Source organism: Solanum stenotomum, chromosome 2 (assembly GCF_019186545.1).
Source record: "Solanum stenotomum isolate F172 chromosome 2, ASM1918654v1, whole genome shotgun sequence".
NCBI classification, from domain to species: domain Eukaryota; kingdom Viridiplantae; phylum Streptophyta; class Magnoliopsida; order Solanales; family Solanaceae; genus Solanum; species Solanum stenotomum.
In genome coordinates, this window is record NC_064283.1 from 59,712,230 (window position 1) to 59,733,734 (window position 21,505).

At 28.3% G+C, this 21,505-nt stretch overlaps 2 protein-coding genes and 1 long non-coding RNA gene across 5 annotated transcripts in view; 2 read left to right on the forward strand and 1 right to left on the reverse strand.

Annotated features, from left to right (window-relative positions):
- The window catches only part of LOC125856936 (very-long-chain (3R)-3-hydroxyacyl-CoA dehydratase PASTICCINO 2-like), a 124,542-nt gene that overhangs the window by 26,364 nt on the left and 76,673 nt on the right, over positions 1-21,505 (forward strand). The gene's annotated exons all lie outside the window — the stretch shown is intronic.
- LOC125856970 (uncharacterized) lies at positions 4,551-7,252 on the reverse strand. Of its 3 annotated transcripts, XR_007445578.1 has the most exons (4): positions 7,077-7,252; positions 6,359-6,472; positions 6,106-6,141; positions 4,551-5,757 (listed from the first exon to the last, which is right to left on the reverse strand). It is a non-coding gene; the product is annotated as an uncharacterized LOC125856970 (long non-coding RNA). The 3 variants fall into 3 exon arrangements; XR_007445576.1 differs by lacking the exon at positions 6,106-6,141; XR_007445577.1 differs by lacking the exon at positions 6,106-6,141 and having other exon boundaries at positions 6,359-6,556.
- LOC125856920 (transcription factor MYB20-like) lies at positions 10,694-13,286 on the forward strand. The gene is made up of 3 exons (XM_049536582.1): positions 10,694-10,931; positions 11,520-11,649; positions 12,386-13,286. The coding sequence occupies exons 1-3, from the start codon at positions 10,799-10,801 to the stop codon at positions 13,020-13,022; spliced, it is 900 nt and encodes a 299-aa protein (XP_049392539.1). The 5' UTR covers positions 10,694-10,798; the 3' UTR covers positions 13,023-13,286.

Consider the following 21,505-nt stretch of genomic DNA (forward strand, 5'->3'; position numbering starts at 1 on the left):
TCATAATAAGCCTGTATGGATCATGCCTTTCCTTGTTGCATGCTAAAATCACTAAATGATATAAGACCTCTGACTTTCTTAAATTAGTGCATTGTTACAAATTGGAGTAATCCTCTCTTAGCAATTTAGTTTAGTCCACAAGTTTTGAGACTAAAAAAGACATGAGAAATCTTATGTTTTGCAATCGACTTGGCATTTCAAAATCATGTTAGGCAAAGCTTTGTAGTTTAAAGCAATATTTAAAAAATAAATAAATAATGACTTTATCAATGAGCTTCAAAATGCTACAACAGAAAGGACAATATCTTTATTAGCTTTTCTTAGTATAGTTTAATTAATATTATTTATTATGTCTAAATGTTAATATTTATCTTAAAAAGTATGAATACAGAGCTCAAATGCTATGAATGAAAATATGATTTAGTTGATCTGTTTTCGCCTTCCCTTTCAATCTTATCTAAGCTTTGTAACTGAAGGCGGCATTGTATGATCTACTTATACGATTTTTACGGCAAAATATCTCCTGTACTAACTCATGTAACTTAATGTTGACACTTAGTGTACAAGATATAACTTAAATCTCATAAATTTAATAAGCAAAGCATAGTAGTCAGTTGATGTAATTCAATGTTTCTGAATCGTTTTTATATTTCTCAGTAGTTATTTTTTATACACATGACTTCAAGCTAACATGGTTACTAATTTCTCTCTAGGATGATGATAACCCTTCTTTGTCAAATGCTTCCAAGATGTAGTATCCAACGTCCTTTACATATGATAAATAATGGAATAGTCATCTTATATGCCAAACTTCAAACATCTGCTAAATTTTTGGGATCGAGTTATTTTATAAAAGAAATATTCAAAGTTGAGTGATTTTATTGATATAAAACAAAGTTGAATAGTTTTACAATATAATTTCTCAAAGTTGAATGACCTTTTGAGATATTTACTCGAAAATTAAGAGAAATTTAACGCTTTTGGATTTATAAGACTGTAAAGGAAAAATGGATCAATCCATAGATAATATAAAAAGCATCTATGTGTTATACATAGTACATGTGTCTTTGTGATATGAGTGGGGTAAGCTTAAGAAAATTACATATGTGTCCTTGTTGGTCCTTCCCAACTCCCTACATAGTACATGTGTCTTTGTGATATGAGTGGGGAGTAGTACTTGTTTAATGAAGTGGGCCCCAATACAGTACAACTTGTATTACCTTTGGTACATCTATTTGATGTTGTGTTAGTCCCATTAACTCCCACTTCTATATAAGCTAGATGGTAATGGCCCGTGCTTGCACGGGCCCAACATGATTATTAAAAATAAATCTGTAGATTTTGCTTATTTCTTTGACATGTTGTTGTCTTGGGTACTAATGTGATGTCATAAATTTCAACGTATCATCTTATTCTTAGTTTTGAAACAATGATATGGAATTTTTCAGGCCTCATGCCATAACCATTTTACTCATAAGGTAGAGCTTGACTTCGTGTTGGAATTTTCAAACTAAGTTGGCATTTGTATTCTGTTGTCTTTTACTTGGATCTGCCTTGATACCTTTAGACACTTCAGTCTAGATAGTAATGTTTATAGGTTTATTTTCAGCTCTTTTGAACACCGAACAGAAGAGACAAAAAGAAGAAATGAAGTGAATAGAAATACATTTATGGGCATAAACTAAAAGGAGAGGCTGTTTTATGGTTAAGACCTAATACATGTACTTGTCAAAAAGTCAACTCCACATTGTCTGTAGTGCACACTACACTGGTGAACAATGCTTCACCATTTCATTAAGGCCAAAGACTTCAGTCCACTAATAACAGAACATATTGCTTCACCAATATTTTTCTAGGGCATCTTGGTCATTCTTATACATGAAAAGTAAAAAATAAATTATGACAAATTAAACCAATGTGCGCAATATCAGTACTTGTACTATGACAAACTGTCATGACCCGAGAGTACCCCCTAGTCGTAACATGGCGTATTCGACCCCGAAGGGGTCTTATACGAGCCACATAGTCATTCATTGCATTCAATAATGAAAATAGTGCGGAAATATAAAAAAACTTATTTACATCCACACATTTAAACTTCATTAAAACAACTTTAAAANGGGTGTCTTCTTCTTACCAGTTAAAAAATATTCCAAGTAGACTCCCTGCATGCAATTAATTTTACTTTGTACGATGAGATGCTAAGTGCTCAGTCTCTATTAGTGTTCTCTCTTTGACACATATATATAATTTTAAACCAATTGATAGAACATAGAAATTAGGATAGCATATCGTAGAGCATTCATAGATGTGGAATGAACATTTAAGCTAATCTTTACCAGCTTCCTATTTCTTGATTTAGAGTATTGAATCTTGAAACTGCATTGTGCTTTACACATGCATGAAGCAATGACTCTAGTTAAAGCTAATAAAACTGTTACTCTAGTTAAAACTAAATGTTGGAAGTCTTGTTCTTGAATTAGAAAATACTAAAAGTAAATGAGAGTCGAAATTTCTCTCACCTTGCGATACATGTTGTCATAGTAGACCACAAAAAGTAAGATGTTATAGTAATGAAAGTGCAACCAAACTTACACTACTACTCTAGTTAAAAACAAAGATTAGAAGTCTTGTTTCTGAATTAGAACTACTAAAGGTAACTCTTCTTCAAGTCATTAATCTATCAAACAATAAGCTAACAGGAAGTATCTCTACAAGGATAGAGGATTGTTCTTACTTGAAAGCTTTAGAATTTGGGAACAATGATTTGTCTGGCTGAGTTCGAAGTTCCTTGGGCCAATTGATCCAGCTTCAGTCATTGCACTTAAATGACAACAAATTGATCCAGATCCAATGTTAACTTTCTCAAAAAAAAATTGATCCAGATCCAACAAACTAACTTATGTTATGTAGGTATAAGTTTTTATGCTATTGACTTAAATTAAAGATCATTTCATTTAAAAGACAAAAATAAAGAATTGCAAAATCTCTTTGTCCTTAGCTATAGTATATTGATCATTTTCTTTTCCAATACTTATCTATCTGTTTTGGAAAATTGATGTTTTTGCTGTAAAGATTTATTATGAATATGAAATGGGATGTTTACATCCACAGAGCACATAAATAAGAGAAAGTGAAATTTAACCAACAGGTAGAGAAGGAAAGTAACTACCAAGTAACAATGCGAGAAGAAACAAATAAGATGTACTCACATACATACTTACGTTCTATTTGAAATTGTTAATTATTGTAGTTTATAACACCTTTTGAAGTATATTTTAAATATATATCAAATTAAAGAGGAGAAATAAGACCAATAGATGAGAACAATTGAAGGCAGTAAAGTAAGTACATGGCAACCAAATGCTTTCCCAGCTGTTTCAATATTAGAGGAAAAGATCATGAAAGCAAGCAAAGTTGGCTATGAAAGAAAGCAGGGCCTTTTGTTTTCCTATTGTTCATCGAAATTCCCAACAAATAGTAGCTCACGTTCCAGCAAGCAATGTTCACACATAAATTAATAAACAAACTAAATAAAAATTGACTTTATGTAGAAGGTGCTAATTTAGATTAGCAAAGAGAACATTAAAGAACACATAAACCCAACGAATCAAGCCAAAAACGCACCCCCTATAAGAAAGTTTTGCAAATCTAAGAAGAAACTTCCCACAATATCAATGAAGAGATTGAAAAATCTAAGAAGCAACAGTTGAGATTGAAAAGAAAACCCACAATATCCATGAAGAAAAAACAGGGGAAATAAGGTGGTGTACCTTTTCCTTCTTGTTGTTGGAAGGAGCAAACCTCTCTGAAATTGGGATGAAATGAGACTGCTGTTTTCCATGGAATATAGAAGTAGGATTTGGAGAACAAAAGATGTGGAAGATATTAGATCCACCGCATAAATCCTTGGAAACATGCAGCAAGCAAAAACAAAAATTGGAAAAGGGAAATTACATGATTATCCTTACGTCGGAAAAAATAAATTACATGTAACATGTCTCATTTCAGCCTTCAGGCACCTTTCCTATCGATTTGTTTACCTTGCATTAATAGCTCCAAAGTAGTAAGAGAACTCTTCAATGTTAGTGACATCCCCGATATGTTGCCAACACCTTGTTAAAACATGTTGGCCACTTGCCATGTTTAATGCAGTGAGCCTCAAGTCTCATTTCTCACAACAATAGATGGTAGAATAACTATACAAATCAGAATTTGAAAAGTTCTAAGGACATCATAAAGGCATTTGACAACGAAGGGTTATCATCATCCTAGAGTAACCAGTAATCATGTTAGCTTCAAGTCATATGACTAATGTGAAATGCCTAATAAATTTGTGAGATTCAAGAACAACAAGTTTCCACCTTGAGTTACAGGATTTTGAACACATGAGCTTGTTTGTGCTACCAAGGAACATAGGGCAAACATTCTCCTTTTAGGGGAACCATGTCTATTAGTCAAGCTTGACAACCACTATCGATCTTTTTATAAAAGTGCAAGTAGGGATGGTTGTCAAGCCTCTATGGTAATCTTCGAACGAAGTGGAAAAAAGGGGAAATTCTCGATAAGGACGACGGGGAAAAAGAGAACAACCATACCTTTCAAGCTAGTACAGATAGCAATAAGAGACTAGGCAAATGTTTCATGCAATACCATGAAAGAATTTCTACTAAACTGAAGAAGCAGATGACTCAATGGGTCTTGGAGAAGAATTTGTAAGATCACAAAACCATCTTTAATATGAATCTCATATTACCAAAAGTACTGAAAATATTCTCATGAATTTCTTTCATACAGTAGAAGAGAATACCTTTGATATGAATCTCATATTTACATCAAATAATCAAGAATTTTCAAAAATAAGTCGAAAAAAATGAACTTGAAATGCACAGATAAAATATCATCTCAAATAACGTAATATATTTGAATATCAAACATATTAATCCAACTTGAAAATTCACTCTTCCTCATAGGTTCCAATCTTCCATTTTTCGGTCATAATTGATTCGTTATCAATACATTCAATTGTCAGTACTCTATTCACTGTAAACAGCCTTTTAAGGCAGGGAGTAGACTACATGATTCGAGTTCGCCTAAACATAAAAATGTCACTGCCTTCTCAATTTAATAATCCTATAAGAAGGTCATTTATATACTAACATATCACACTGCAAAAGAAAAGTTCTTCAACAAATGCCAAACCCATAAAGACGTAGATATACAAATTACAAATAATCTTTGAAATCATGTAGTTATAGCAAAATTTATCTAAGATAACGTAAAGAAAGTGACAGATTATTTTACCTGTAAATGTATAAGATTATTCAACATTGACCAAGTTCTCATCATTAACTATATAGTACTAAGCATGTTGGATGAGCGTGGAAAAATATTAGCATAAGAAGTCGTCAATTAGTAAAATTAAATTACTGAAAAAGTATAATAAGGTAGTTTGAGACATGTCAAAAATCTGTTGCTATGCATAAGTCAGAAAAATCTAGAAATATGTTTATTGATCTCATCTATCTACCGGATAAAGGAGAGTTGAACATAAGTAGCCATTAAATATAGAACATTACCTCAAGTTTAAAGTTTCTTCTGTACCATTTATTTGACACATTAAGAGAGCATCCTAGAATATACAATTCTTATCCAAACAACTTATCTTATGCTAGTTTTGTTGCATGATGTTTAGAAACTGGTCCTTCACATTTCACACACCATCAACTTTGACTTCTTCCATTTTTGATATTATGCCTGTAAAATCATCCTAGTCAGTAGCTTACCATTTTTCACTATACATCAATCCAACACACCTTTTCACATCGTTCATTTCCTCTTCAATACCGTACTGCTAATCGAAATTGTAATACAAAATGCCTAGAAATTACAAATATATATTTAATACCAAATGTCAGCATCAGTTGAATCAATTTACCCACCTCTCTTGATAGTCAAGTAGCATTCAAATAGACTTCGAGCGCAATACAAGTCAAATGAAACTCATTTGAGAATAACCCACAAAGTTCACACAAAAGATAAGTATTGAATCTCTCAAAACAGAAAATACAACTGATGTGATATTTTAAGCCAGATAAGAATTACCTGAATGTGTAAACATATGGGGAACTGGTGCAACATCTGTAATGTAAACTAATCAGGTTTATCAGAAAATTACAAATTAAAGCCTCTCTATTTAATAGGATTTGATCGTTTGATCATCAATTCAGCGTTTTTCATTGCAAGTAACAAAAGATTTTGCAAAAAGTTAATAGAGGGAACATGTATTTTGATAAATTTAGCTTCAATGGAACTGTATCAATGACAAATTATTTTGAGAAAAACCAGGTGGACTGACCTCTTTCAACTGTCGACTTTGACTAACTAAGCGTCCAATTCAACAACTAATTTAAGAACTTGCAAACATGTTCTCTTCCAGTTTCCTCTGCCAGAATTCATGGGCGAATTTGGCCTGCGATGTCAAGAAATCCGAAATACCCAATCAACAAGATCTGTTGTAAAGGTTCGAACTTGTAAATGACATGCATGCATATATCTAGCAGAAAGAGTAATAGAACTAAACTGAAGCAAATCAGTCGAGAAAAAATTAAAAAAGGTATGTGTGGGGGGAGGGGCAACGGGAATTACCATATCAAAACGAAAAAAGTTATGGGCACCATCATGAACATACAATAGTTTCGGCTGTATAACTAATTCACAATTTCTTCTATTCAACATAAATGGATCTTCAGAATCTTAAGTAATGGGTAAAACTTAATTCATTGAATAATAAATGGAAACAAACTCCAAAAATCTAATTTGAATAAATAGGCTCAGTTTTGAAACTCATGAATTCAATTCGAGGCATCTCAAACTCCCATACGAACATTCAAGTAAAAAGTTAATCAAAAATCATAAAATTAACAAAGATTTTGAGTCGAAATTTCCAACAAAAACTACATCCAGTACAACTAAAATCTTTAAAGGATAAAATCAGGAATTTTACCATTACCACAAATATTAATAATAAATCTTTGATTGTGGTGAAAGATGCAGAAAAAGACTAAAAAACTGACCCGTTTAGATCTTGAAAGAGAGTGAGTTGGGAGAGATTGAGAGCTATAACTCTAAATTGAGAACTTTAGATCACCTTAAACCTTTGAAGCATCTAATAGTTGTTGGGCTTATTGATTTGAAATTTTCTGCATAAATTTTGTTTTAGAGAGATGTGAGGATTGGGAAAGGCAGAGAGGAAGAATGAGAAAGATGAAGCAGAAGGTAAAGAAAGAAAAATGTGGACACAAATATAACACGTGTTTGCCATTTACTTGACTAATTTGAAACCTCTGCAATTGCATTTAAAGTACCTAAATACCCATCTTTTTAGTACAATTGACCTTGCATTTTGTACAATAGGGTGATGCAGTGTTGGTCCTAGAGAAATGGAGAATATGTTTTGATGAAAAGGGAGAGCTGCTTTAACTTCTTTCCACGTGGATATAAAGTAGCTATAGCCAATGAAATTGGGCCAGACTGAGATAAAATTTAAAGGGTTTCATGGTACACTTTAGACATAAATGGGATGGAAAAGATTACCAGAATTCAGTACAAGTGATTTGCTCACAAAAGTACACGTATTAGCAGATGGGTCCAATATAAATGAAAAATGAGGTGATAACAGTTGTATCCCACATAGCTACACTACAAGAAATAACACATGTCTACAAAAGGTGCATACACGTGGTGATGTGATTGTGGGAAATTGCCAGTACAAATACTATTTCCTTGGGTACAACAACATGATGCAGTGTTGGTCCTCTCCTTGGGTACAACAACATGATGCAGTGTTGGTCCTTGAAAAGTGCCATTTCTAAATAAGGGTAATATATATTTTTTTTTATTTTTTTTTAAAAAATATATATTTTTATTTTTATTTTTTTTACCGGGGAACCGATAATTACTATTTTCAGGCGTTCATAGTGTAAACTCTACTCCACAATCACACAAAAGAGATAAACTGCACTAAACAAGCCCCTTACGACGAGCTCGACTGAAAAGGTATACAAGAGATTTCGAACATGAATTATAATATATACACGCACTTTAAAGAGTCTTAATTTTACCCCCCCAATCTATATCCGAAATTCCAACTACACACTCCAACTTTAAGGGCATTCTATTACCCCCCTGAACTTTATATTTCTCTATTTTCTGCACACTTAAGTGCTGACCTGTCATAGGAGGTGTTCTCACCTCCTCTAGGCGCATTAGAAGGTGAATTTTGACGAAAATTTCCTCTTTCTCCAACAGTTACCTTCCCCACCCTTAAATAAATCATTGTTTCTTCTCCATAGCAACAAAGACCAAATTCTCATACCGGATTCACCATTGTTGATTTCACACAAACTTATAAACTCTCATGTAAAAAACTTAGAAAAAACAATCAATTCAATTAAAGATAAAATGACATGTTTTTCAATCATCCAAAAATGAAATCTGGATCAGATTTGAAAAAAAATTTAAATTGGGTTTACATTAAATTCAATTGAACTCCCTAATGAGAATGTTTTTTTTCCTTTTTATTGTAGATCCTTTAATTATCAATCTCAAATTTCAATTAATCAATGAAAGGATTCAATCTCAATTGACCTTCATTAATGGCATTGCTAGTGCTTTCGTTTGTTCTCCCTCTTTTGTTGCTCAACCATCAACCACCACCGTCGCCGCCTCTGGCGAAACCCAAACCACCAACAAAACCCGGTTCTCCTCTTCCCCTCTCCTCTTATCTCTCTCCCATTCTGAGACAACCACCATGAAGACCTACCTTTGTCCTCACAACAATGTCGACTACAACAACAACAACAAAATCTTGCAGTTGCACTGCTCCAACCAGCGAGCTCCGGCGAAGAAAGCAAAACTTCGACATAGTAGCGATATGCACAGATCCTTTTAGATTATTTTTCAATGTTCTCCGACAAGCAAAACTCGAATATCGGTTGACAAGCTCCCGCTATCAATATTCATCTTTGTTCCTCACAATTCCATAGGAATTTGAAAGAATTGGGGGAAGAAGTTACCTTAGAGATTTGAAGAAATTGGGAGAGTATAGGAAAAAGTGGAAAGAAATTATAAAAAAATTGAAAAAAAATAATAAATTAATTGAAGTTTCACCTGTAAAACACGTGAAGTTCACAGGCCAAGACAGATCTGGTTGTGGCTTTTTAGGGATGTAATTATTACAGTTTTAAACAGTTCAAGGGGGTAATAGGACACCCGTAAAGTTGAAGTGTGTAGTTGAAATTTCAGGTATAGGTTGGGGGGGTTTTAGACCATTTTCTCTATTTTATTTTATATATGATCTCCTGAATTTATGTATAAGGTAAGATCAATGTTTTCAATCTACCTTTATTCGATGAATTTTACTTCAAGAAATCAAGTTAAGTTGGCAGTTTCTTTCAACTTCATTGACAACGTAAAAATGAAAAAAAAAAATTAAAAATCATTGTGAACCCACCATAGAATTATCTAGGACCTATTCACATTATACGTATAATGAGAACTCATACAGATGATTTTAAGGTAAATATTTCTAGTAGACGTTTATAACAAATCATGTTAATTTATTGTAGTTAAGTAATTTATCAAAACGAAAATGCACATCAACTAATTACCATGATTAAGTGTAAAGTCTATGATCAAATACATGATACATATGTGTCTATTAATTCAACATAAATATCTTAAAGCAAATTTTTTCTACTTAAAATTAACTCAAGGAATCGTGTAAAAGAATATTTTTACACTGTCAATAAATTTTAACATGAGATAACATGTATAATCAATTATTATCGTATCATCAATGTTAGTCAAATTATGTGTATACTCGTATCTAATCTATTAATTATATTCTTTTTGTTAACAATAGATTTTGTGTCATATTTAATTACACTAAAAATTTAAAAATTATCTTATATAGTCAAGGTATAGAAAACTATTTTAAAAGTTATAATTTAAGTACATAAATTTGTTTTTTTAATCAAATATAATTTAAAACATACTTTACCCCTATGAGAGGAAAGGAGATGTTAAAGTGGCGTTTTCAGAAGGTAAACAAGGGCACGCGCTAGTACGCGCTGCATGACCAAGTGACACGTGTAGAGAAAGCCTAAATATTTTTTTAAGAAAATAATCAAATAATTTCAAAATAAGCAACCAAAAAAGAAATATAAAGAATGTGAAAACTAGTCATTTGGCTATATTTATATTTTAAAAATTAATAATATAAATATGTATAAATATAAAACTAATTCAAATGGTCAATAAATACATGCATTCAGAACTAATAAACTCAAATTCAGAATTTATCTTTATACCTTTTTCTTCTAAAATACTAATCTTAGTCAAAAAAAAATTAAATTTCGCTGAAACCATAGTCAATAGCACAAAACACTCCATAGTTGCTTATTGAATAATCACAAGTAAATTTCTATAATAAAAAATAAACATTTATAGGTCCTAAACATGATAAATAGTAATTAACTTACCATAATAGATTAATAATTAAACTACCATGATAATATAAAAATCTTGAAATTTAGGTGTGTGTTGATTTTGATTATATATATGTAGGTGGCATTTGGTGCTAGTCTTCAATAGGACATCTCTTCTCTTTTCTTCTCTTCTACAAAAAAAAAAAAAACTTTATTTCTCTCTCAACAATATTGCCTTTGATAAAACTATAGGTTATAACATTTTATCCCAAAGTTTATATTTTTATAGTTTTATTTCTTGAAAGAACATGGGGAGACAACCTTGTTGTGACAAAAATGTAGTGAAAAAAGGTCCATGGTCATCTGAGGAAGACAAGAAGCTTACTAATTTCATCCTTAATAATGGTCAATGTTGTTGGAGATCTCTCCCTAAACTTGCAGGTTTTTTCCTTTCTCATTCTTCCTCTTTTATTTACGATCGAACAGTATCGGAGTAAAAAATTTAATTATATCATGTAATTTAGAAAATTATTAAAACGTCACATTTGTGACTTAGATTTATACTTGTGACGTAAAGTAATTGCTACATTAGAATCTTTCTTTTATGTCAGAGAAATTCAACAATTTATGATGTATGAAGAGGGAAACTTGTTTTTTTTTATTTAAACAGTATATTTTTCGATAAAGGAGATTCCGAGCTCTCAACATCTTTGAAATAAAAAGGAATTGTTAATTTCAATGATTGTACCAACCCCATTGGTCCAATTCTCATAAAGAAATCCAAACATGGGAGAAAATATATGGTTTTGTTAATAAAATTGGTTTTTTATTAAATAAAATAAAATAAAAATTACAGATAATAAATTTATTGACTTTATAGAAGATATCTTCACCAGATAACTCAGAAATACTATGATTCTTGTAATCTTGTTTTTATTTAATTTATTATTTTTTTATTATTTATGTTGGTGAGTTTATTTTTTAGAAAAATAATAATAATAATTTTGGTGGATGTCATATTTTGCGCAGGGCTATTGAGATGTGGAAAGAGTTGTAGATTGAGATGGACAAATTATCTAAGACCAGATTTGAAAAGGGGACTTTTATCAGAATATGAAGAAAAAATGGTTATTGATCTTCATGCTCAACTTGGCAATAGGTACATTTTTTCTCCATTCATATTATGTCGGAGTCATTAACGGAATTCAATTTAACCTATTTATACTATGTCGGAGTTAGCATTTTGGGATTCAATCATAGCTTCGCGATATTATCATAATCTATTTCTTTTTTTTGTGTCTACCTTTATATATATGTGTGTGAACGTGAAAAAAATAATTATAAATAGAACCTCATTTTTTTTAGAAATTCACAACGTTTAAATTTTGTATTTGTTATGACATATATATATGTTACATGTGGAGCTTATTTAAAGAAACTTCTAACAAAGAAAAAGAAAAGGAGTGACTTCAAATGATAGTTTGAAGTGGCAGACAACAATTTCAACTCAATTTTAGGCACCCATACTCCACTGTATACCTTTTTTTTCACTTTCTAATTTTGTATACATTAATTTTATTTTTGGCTATTCATTACACTATTTTTTAGATAAGTGGGGAAAAAGGTAAGTGAAACTTTTCAATATAAAAAATAATAATTTAGTGCATAAAGCATCTCTGCATTTATACACGTTCGAGGAAGAATTGCACTTCAAGGGAGTCTATTCTGATATGAGTAGTAGCTTATTATAAATATGTTCGCTATAACATGTTAATTTATACTAATAAATATACATTGCAAGATTCTTAGCACTATATCGATATATAAATTAAATTCTTATTTTATTTTGTGAAAATTGTTTCTCATTTCATTTGATTATCCAAAATTATTTTCAGGTGGTCTAAAATTGCTTCTCATCTGCCAGGAAGAACTGATAATGAAATTAAGAACCACTGGAATACACATATTAAGAAGAAGCTCAAGAAAATGGGAATTGATCCAACCACTCACAATCCAATTACTAGTGACCAACTAACAAAAAATCAACCAATTATTCAACAAGAAACACAAATTCCTATAGAGGAACCAATTGTAGAAATCAAATCAGAAGCAAAACAAGAAGAAAACAAGAACATCGGTACGACGATAACAACGATAATTATGCCTCAGTCTCAAACAAATCTGAGTCCGCAAGAAAATGAGAACATTGGGACTTGTACAAAAAACATCAACTCAATTGATGAAGTCATGAATGATGACTTTTGTACTAATGAAATCCCCTTAATTTCACCAAATGAAATTTTAGTCCCTCATGAATCAACAACATCATCAACATCTTCATTTTCTTCTCAATCATCCATCAATATTCTTGAAGACTTTTTACCAAATTGGCAATGTGATTTCGACTTGGAAATTAGTTGGGCAGATGATGATTTCAGAAGCACTTTAGATTACTTACTCAATGATGATGATGTTAGTGACATGAACAACACCACCATTTCCCAAGATTGGTCACAAGTGTTGGAAGTTTGAGATAACACACTATTATTAAAAAAAACGTGAATTTTCGACGAACATTTCATTAGAAATGAAAATTGAAATTCACGTGTTTTTAGCGGTGACAGTTATTGTTATTAACTTTTCAAAGGAGAGCAAAATTAAGCTCTTTCTTTTGATTGGCCAGTCACTTTTTTTTTTTTTTGTATCGCCTATAGAAGTTTAGATGGTAGAGTTGTTACTATAGTTCATGGACAATAAAAAATAAAAATAAAACAGATATGTTTATGGAGACAAATTACATAAAAAGCCTCATCAAATATATTTATGTTATGGATGATAATACAAAAGTGTACGACTCTTTTCTAATTTTAGTTTTATATATACTTGAAATTTCATTAACTTATTGTTGGGTATTGAAACAATCAATCTGGTGCATAAAGCATTTTGCATAATCAAACCTGTGAAGACCCGCATCTCAAGTACTACTAATGCAGATAACTTATCATGATGTAAATATTAATAATTATTTTTACGATTCAAACGCGTAGTCTAAAGATAACAGAGATAACTTTGATATTTTCTTTACAATAATCATTCTACCTAACTGATTAAGACGTCGAGTTACTCTATGAACTTTCTCTCGAGTCAAATAATAACTTATAAGTTCATATATGAGAAATAGACAAATTACATATATTAATTACGAAAGTCAAATATTATCAAGTGCATTTTATACTAATTTAATAAATTAAGTCGCAATTTCCAAGGGGAAATTAAACCTTCCTCAGTCCCAACTAGAAATTAAATTAGATAATTAAAAAAAAATAGTGGAGGATGCCAAACATTTAGAATACTATCATTGACTAAATGCAAAATTAGAAGAGTAGAAGTAACTTTGGCATAATCAGACTAAAATATATTTTTTGTTATATAATAATAATTAAATAAAATCATTTAGAATTAAAGTTTACTCTGATCTATGATAATATAATTTAGAAAATAAAAATTGCTACGGGATGCTGAATTGTGGTGGGATGATTGGAATCCCCCTATTGTTAATTAGAGGTTTCTTGAATCCTGTGTAAGGAAAAAATTATGATGGAAGCACAACACTCAAGCAATGCACACAACTAAAAAAATTACTATTTTTTCACTGAAAAATGTTCAGTGCTATTCCCACATATATTTCGATTGAATCAATGTGAAAAAGAATAATTGTTTCATATGAAAAAATTAGGAAACTTTCTACTATTTTAATGAAAATCTATTTCTCACCATCCATTTTTCCAGTGAGCTAATTTGATTGCGAAAATGAATGAAAAAAATAATATTCTATATTGTACAAATTTTCCACCAATGCGCGGGGGGGATAAAAAATCCGGTGATAAACGAAAAAAATAATGCAAACTCACATATGACGCAATCCATTTAAGAATGTATACAGATAGATATACCTCTTGACTATGCATAGAATAAAACATATATTTTTATCACCATTCATTTTTTTTAAAAAAAAAAGTCTTTTTCGTATACAAGTTGTAGTATTTTGTAACATAATTGCAAAATAATAATAAAAAAATTGTATTAGTTGTTTTTGACGAAGGTGGTGTCCGAGCTAGTTTGCCGTACGCCTCAACTATTTTATGTAGTACTCCTATTAAATTATGTTTTAAAATTATCCCCTCATTTTAAATCTTTATTAGGAGGTTAAAGAACAAAATAGATACTTTTTCTTCAATTTTCGCATACTATCTTATTTTTAATTTTTTATTACTATTTGTTGTTTCATTTACGTTGATGGTCTTTCAATTTTGTTGTTATTATTTTTCTTTTAATCATGTTTTATTACATTTCTTTTTAATGGACGATCTATTGAGTTGTTGTTGCATTAATGATATAGTTCCTCATCTACAAAAATTAACTCATTTTATAATACTATAGTTTTTTCAAACTTTGCAACACTGACTTTGATACCAGAGTTATATGTGTAATAAACAGCATTAATTGTTACAAGAATAATACTCTATGTAGCTACATTTTTCCATGGTGTGAACTAAGGAGTAATATTTTTAAAATTTTGACCAGAAAAATAAAACGTCTTAAGTGATATTTATTTGAAATCTTGTTAGTTAATTTCTTTGATTGACAAGAAAAATCCACAGTTTCATATTATTGTCTAAAACAACATCAGAAAGGTAAACTAACCACACTAGGTAAGTCTCATACAATGAGTTTAACCAAAAAAGTATGCTAGTTGCTATTGTCATATTAGTTGGTTTTTAAATTGATAATTAGATAACCTAATCATATTTCCAACTAAGAATATGGTATGATTACAAATTCAATGATGTTGTTGGAAACATATATTATTCCAAATACAATTAACTAATTGACTCTTCGTGCGTTTGTTCAGTTTTATTTCTTTTAAAAAAATATTTGTTAGAATATATCTATCAAATATTATTAAATAAGACACAAGGTAGGAATTATTAAATGAACCAAATTGCAAATCATCCTAGTTGTTAGGAAATAACAAAAACATAATGTCGCAATTAAGTCAATAATAAAGAATTCCACCAATAAGGATTGTGGTGAATAGAGAGGGTTCTCTGCTTCTTAATTAGAGAACACAGTTTGCGCTTCGAATAAAAAAATTGTAAGAATATACTGTCTGCTTAAAAAAGCTTTTATGCGGTGTGAATTTAGATTAGTCGAGAGGAAGAGTGACAATACGAGTACTAAACATCGGGAAATTAATCAAAAAAGATTTATATTTATGATTTATGAATTATAGGGCCTTGATATATCAGGAAGATTTCAAAGATGGCTTTTATTTTTGTATAGAATAAAGTCTTACACTAACAAAATAGTGACATATTTATGGGTCCAAATTAGTTCAAAATCTTGAAATTAAGTTTCCTAATTTTGAATTTTTGGTAATTAAGTGTGATTTTAGATGAACAATTATAAGTCAATTTTAGGTCTATTTAGTTGAAATATTGCGGTTTTCATTCTACTTGCTATATAGATTATTTTATGTTTTTCCCCTTAGGTTGATGACGCTAAGCAAGACGACCAACTCGTCAAGGAATATGATGGGATTATCGGAGTCTCTTCATCCTTAATTAGAACAGTAATTATGAATTTGAGTCCTAGAAATAATATAATTGTAAAAAATAATTTATCGATCTACTTAGAATAAATTTGAATTAATTAAATCAATAAGCTATAAATATCGAATATAGTCAAAAGAAAAAAATAATGTTCGAAAATTGCGTGACTTTCTCTATGGTAGAGATGTTGCTTAAAGATGTAAATTTTGACTTTAATATTTAGCCATTTGTTCCTTTCCCACAATTTTTTTCTTTTTCTAAAACAAAAGGACCACCTATTACTTTTATATTTATTTGTTTTTTGGGAGATCTTGGAAAATCATAAATTAATGAACTTTGAGATCGAATCAGGGTCTTCTTTTTGGTTTGAAATTTGTTTCTTCCAACAACCTTATAGACGGAGGTAACTTATCTGAGTTCAGTTGAATTCAGTATTTTTGATCATATATATATTTAAAATATTAATATTTTAATAAATATATATATATTTTGAACATATCCACACTATAATAATTATAATATTAAAAGTTTTAAGAAATTAAAATTAAAGTCTAAATCCATCTTTTGGCCAAAAGGAATATCTTTGGTTTTGCGTGTGTGTGGATCTTTATCTTTAATGAATTAGATGAGAAGATTCGAATCTTATATATATATACTAGATATAGGACCCCGTGCCAGCACGGGGCCCAATATATATATTTTTTATTATTTTAATTTATGTCATATTATGAAATTTGAGAAGTTATTGAAATTTTTATATGATTTTAAAAATATTTTAAATTTTTAGCTATTGTGATTTGTAGTACTTTTTTTTAACATAATTTTGAAAAAAATATTTATTATTCTGTTTGTTCTAATTTATGTGGCACACGCAGAATTTCAAATATTAAGCATTTTTTATATGTCTCTTTAATATATTAAGTTGTTAATTATTGTATTTTATTGTACATTTTGAACCTATTTTTTTAATAATATATGTTATTTGCCATGTCCCAATTTATGTGGCACATGTAAAGTTTTGACAATTAACCAAAATTTTAATACATTTAAAAAAATATTTTTAAGTCGTTAAATTTTAAGTAATAAGTAATTTAAATTGTTGTATTATTTATTACAATTTATAATACTTTTAAAGTAGTTAAAATATTGTACTATTTATTATGATTTATAACATTTTTTTTTTAAATTTATGTCATATTATGGAATTTGAGAAGTTATTGAAATTTTTATATGATTTTAAAAATATTTTAAATTGTTAGCTATTGTGATTTGTAGTACTTTTTTTAACATAATTTTGAAAATAATATTTATTAATCTATTTGTTCTAATTTATGTGGCAGATGCAGAATTTCAAATATTAACCCTTTTTTATATGTCTCTTTAATATATTAAGTTGTTAATTATTGTATTTTATAGTACATTTTGAACCTAATTTTTTAATAATATATGTTATTTGCCATGTCCCAATTTATGTGGCATTAATTGATAGATTTGTTGGAGTCGAGAGATTTATTTTGTTAATTATTGTAATTTATAATTTGTTTTTCGTCAATTTCGTCGACTATTTTTTTTATTAATTATTGTAATTTATTGTTTCTTTTTCGTCAATTTCAAACAATATATGTTTATCATATAATCCATTTTATGTGGTACCAATAGAATTTAGAGAGTCAATTAAATTTTGTATATAAGTTTTAAATAATTAAGCTGTTAATTATTGTAATGTATAGTATTACTTATAGTATTTTTAAATATATTTAAATATTATATGTTAGGTTTTTTATCCTAATTTATATGGCATTGATAGAATTTAAAGTGTCAAATAATTGTTAATTATTGTAATAGATAATATGGAGTATTTAAGTCATTTATAGTATAGTATAATTAATATATAATATGTAGTATTTAAGTGTTATATTATGGAATTTGAGAAGTTATTGAAATTTTTATATGATTTTAAAAATATTTTAAATTGTTAGCTATTGTGATTTGTAGTACTTTTTTTTAACATAATTTTGAAAATAATATTTATTACTCTATTTGTTCTAATTTATGTGGCACATGCAGAATTTCAAATATTAACCATTTTTTATATGTCTCTTTAATATATTAAGTTGTTAATTATTGTATTTTATAGTACATTTTGAACCTAATTTTTTAATAATATCTGTTATTTGCCATGTCCCAATTTATGTGGCATTAATTGATAGATTTGTTGGAGTCGAGAGATTTATTTTGTTAATTATTGTAATTTATAATTTGTTTTTCGTCAATTTCGTCGACTATTTTTTTTATTAATTATTGTAATTTATTGTTTCTTTTTCGTCAATTTCAAACAATATATGTTTATCATATAATCCATTTTATGTGGTACCAATAGAATTTAGAGAGTCAATTAAATTTTGTATATAAGTTTTAAATAATTAAGCTGTTAATTATTGTAATGTATAGTATTACTTATAGTATTTTTAAATATATTTAAATATTATATGTTAGGTTTTTTATCCTAATTTATATGGCATTGATAGAATTTAAAGTGTCAAATAATTGTTAATTATTGTAATAGATAATATGGAGTATTTAAGTCATTTATAGTATAGTATAATTAATATATAATATGTAGTATTTAAGTGTTATATTATGGAATTTGAGAAGTTATTGAAATTTTTATATGATTTTAAAAATATTTTAAATTGTTAGCTATTGTGATTTGTAGTACTTTTTTTTTACATAATTTTGAAAATAATATTTATTACTCTATTTGTTCTAATTTATGTGGCACATGCAGAATTTCAAATATTAACCATTTTTTATATGTCTCTTTAATATATTAAGTTGTTAATTATTGTATTTTATAGTACATTTTGAACCTAATTTTTTAATAATATCTGTTATTTGCCATGTCCCAATTTATGTGGCATTAATTGATAGATTTGTTGGAGTCGAGAGATTTATTTTGTTAATTATTGTAATTTATAATTTGTTTTTCGTCAATTTCGTCGACTATTTTTTTTATTAATTATTGTAATTTATTGTTTCTTTTTCGTCAATTTCAAACAATATATGTTTATCATATAATCCATTTTATGTGGTACCAATAGAATTTAGAGAGTCAATTAAATTTTGTATATAAGTTTTAAATAATTAAGCTGTTAATTATTGTAATGTATAGTATTACTTATAGTATTTTTAAATATATTTAAATATTATATGTTAGGTTTTTTATCCTAATTTATATGGCATTGATAGAATTTAAAGTGTCAAATAATTGTTAATTATTGTAATAGATAATATGGAGTATTTAAGTCATTTATAGTATAGTATAATTAATATATAATATGTAGTATTTAAGTGTTATATTATGGAATTTGAGAAGTTATTGAAATTTTTATATGATTTTAAAAATATTTTAAATTGTTAGCTATTGTGATTTGTAGTACTTTTTTTTTACATAATTTTGAAAATAATATTTATTACTCTATTTGTTCTAATTTATGTGGCACATGCAGAATTTCAAATATTAACCATTTTTTATATGTCTCTTTAATATATTAAGTTGTTAATTATTGTATTTTATAGTACATTTTGAACCTAATTTTTTAATAATATATGTTATTTGCCATGTCCCAATTTATGTGGCATTAATTGATAGATTTGTTGGAGTCGAGAGATTTATTTTGTTAATTATTGTAATTTATAATTTGTTTTTCGTCAATTTCGTCGACTATTTTTTTTATTAATTATTGTAATTTATTGTTTCTTTTTCGTCAATTTCAAACAATATATGTTTATCATATAATCCATTTTATGTGGTACCAATAGAATTTAGAGAGTCAATTAAATTTTTTATATAAGTTTTAAATAATTAAGTTGTTAATTATTGTAATGTATAGTATTACTTATATTATTTTTAAATATTATATGTTAGGTTTTTTATCCTAATTTATATGGCATAGATAGAATTTAAAGTGTCAAATAATTGTTAATTATTGTAATAGATAATATGGAGTATTTAAGTCATTTATGGTATAGTAATTAATATATAATATGTAGTATTTAAGTGGAAGGTGGTGGGGCCCACTTATATAGTTTGATAAATATATTGGATATTAGTAGTGATTTATAGTATAGTAATTAATAATATATAATATGTAGTATTTAAGTGGAAGGTGGTGGGGCCCACTTATATATTTTATAAATATATTGGACATTTGTAGAGATCTTATTGGCACAATGGTAGTCATTCCCAGAGTCTTCTAATATATAATAGTAATATATAGTAATAATATTTGAATTGATGGAAAAACTTATTAATTCTTTATAGAATATATATTAATAACTCTCTGGAAAATCCTCTTTGCCTACCTAAGATTCCTTAATTTGATTATGTAATTGCTTATGTATGCAAGTAGCTTTTGTCTAAACAAATTTGTGTTTCTAATTAATTTATTTTGTAAAATTACTACCACGACTTTTATCGACCCCAAAGAAGGAAAAGAACGAATTCACAAAGGGTGGTTAAATGAGCAATTTAGGTTTTTTATTCGAGTCAAGGTATTTTGTTTTGAAAGATGAATTATAAATGAAGTAATTAGTATGATTTGATTTAAATATTAAATACGAAAAAGTTTTCACCATTTTAGTAGTTCCTATATGATTTCATTGTGACTTTTTTTTTCTTTGTTAGAATAATAATTGTTTGAGTCTCTAATATTTATATTAGATTAGGTTTTTACATCCTTAACTGGGGTGCGATTTATATTCGAATCTTACATAAATATAAAATTTCTTGTGCCTCGAGTTGTGTCACTCTAATGAAAACACATAAATACTCTATCCGTTCATTTTTACTTGTCACCAATTTAACTTGTCATATCCATTAAGAAAATAATTAATGATATAGATATTTTATCAAAATATCCCTTATTAATTGATGTCTTAGAAAATGATTTGAAAAATAAGTGTTTAATGCTGATGGTAAAACATTGAAAAAAATTATTGTGTTTTCTTGATATGTCAAAAGTGATAAGTAAAAATGAAAATCTATTTAAAATAAGTGACAAGTAAAAGTAAACGGAGGAGAATATTAGAATAACCTAATTAATAATCTACCTATGAATATAAAACAAAGCATTTATCCCTTTGACTAAACCGTACGTAGTACAAATTAAATTTTGACCGTTAAATATGAACACTAGATTTAGACGGTGATTTTTCTCAACATTTTTCTTACAACGCAATTGACTTTGAATTTATTAAATGAATGCAATGACCACATTATGGTAAAAGTAAATGAGCATTATGTTCCATCGTTTTTTTATTTGCACGATTGCGTTTCTATAAAATTAAATAATGTTGTTTAGTAGCGTGTGGCGAGTAGTCGTCTTATTTAGTTGACAACAC

Coding starts and splice junctions, on each gene's coding strand:
- LOC125856920 (XM_049536582.1), top strand. CDS start 10,799: ATGGGGAGACAACCTTGTTGTGACAAAAATGTAGTGAAAAAAGGTCCA. Junction 10,932..11,519: donor ATCTCTCCCTAAACTTGCAG/GTTTTTTCCTTT, acceptor TATTTTGCGCAG/GGCTATTGAGATGTGGAAAG. Junction 11,650..12,385: donor CATGCTCAACTTGGCAATAG/GTACATTTTTTC, acceptor AATTATTTTCAG/GTGGTCTAAAATTGCTTCTC.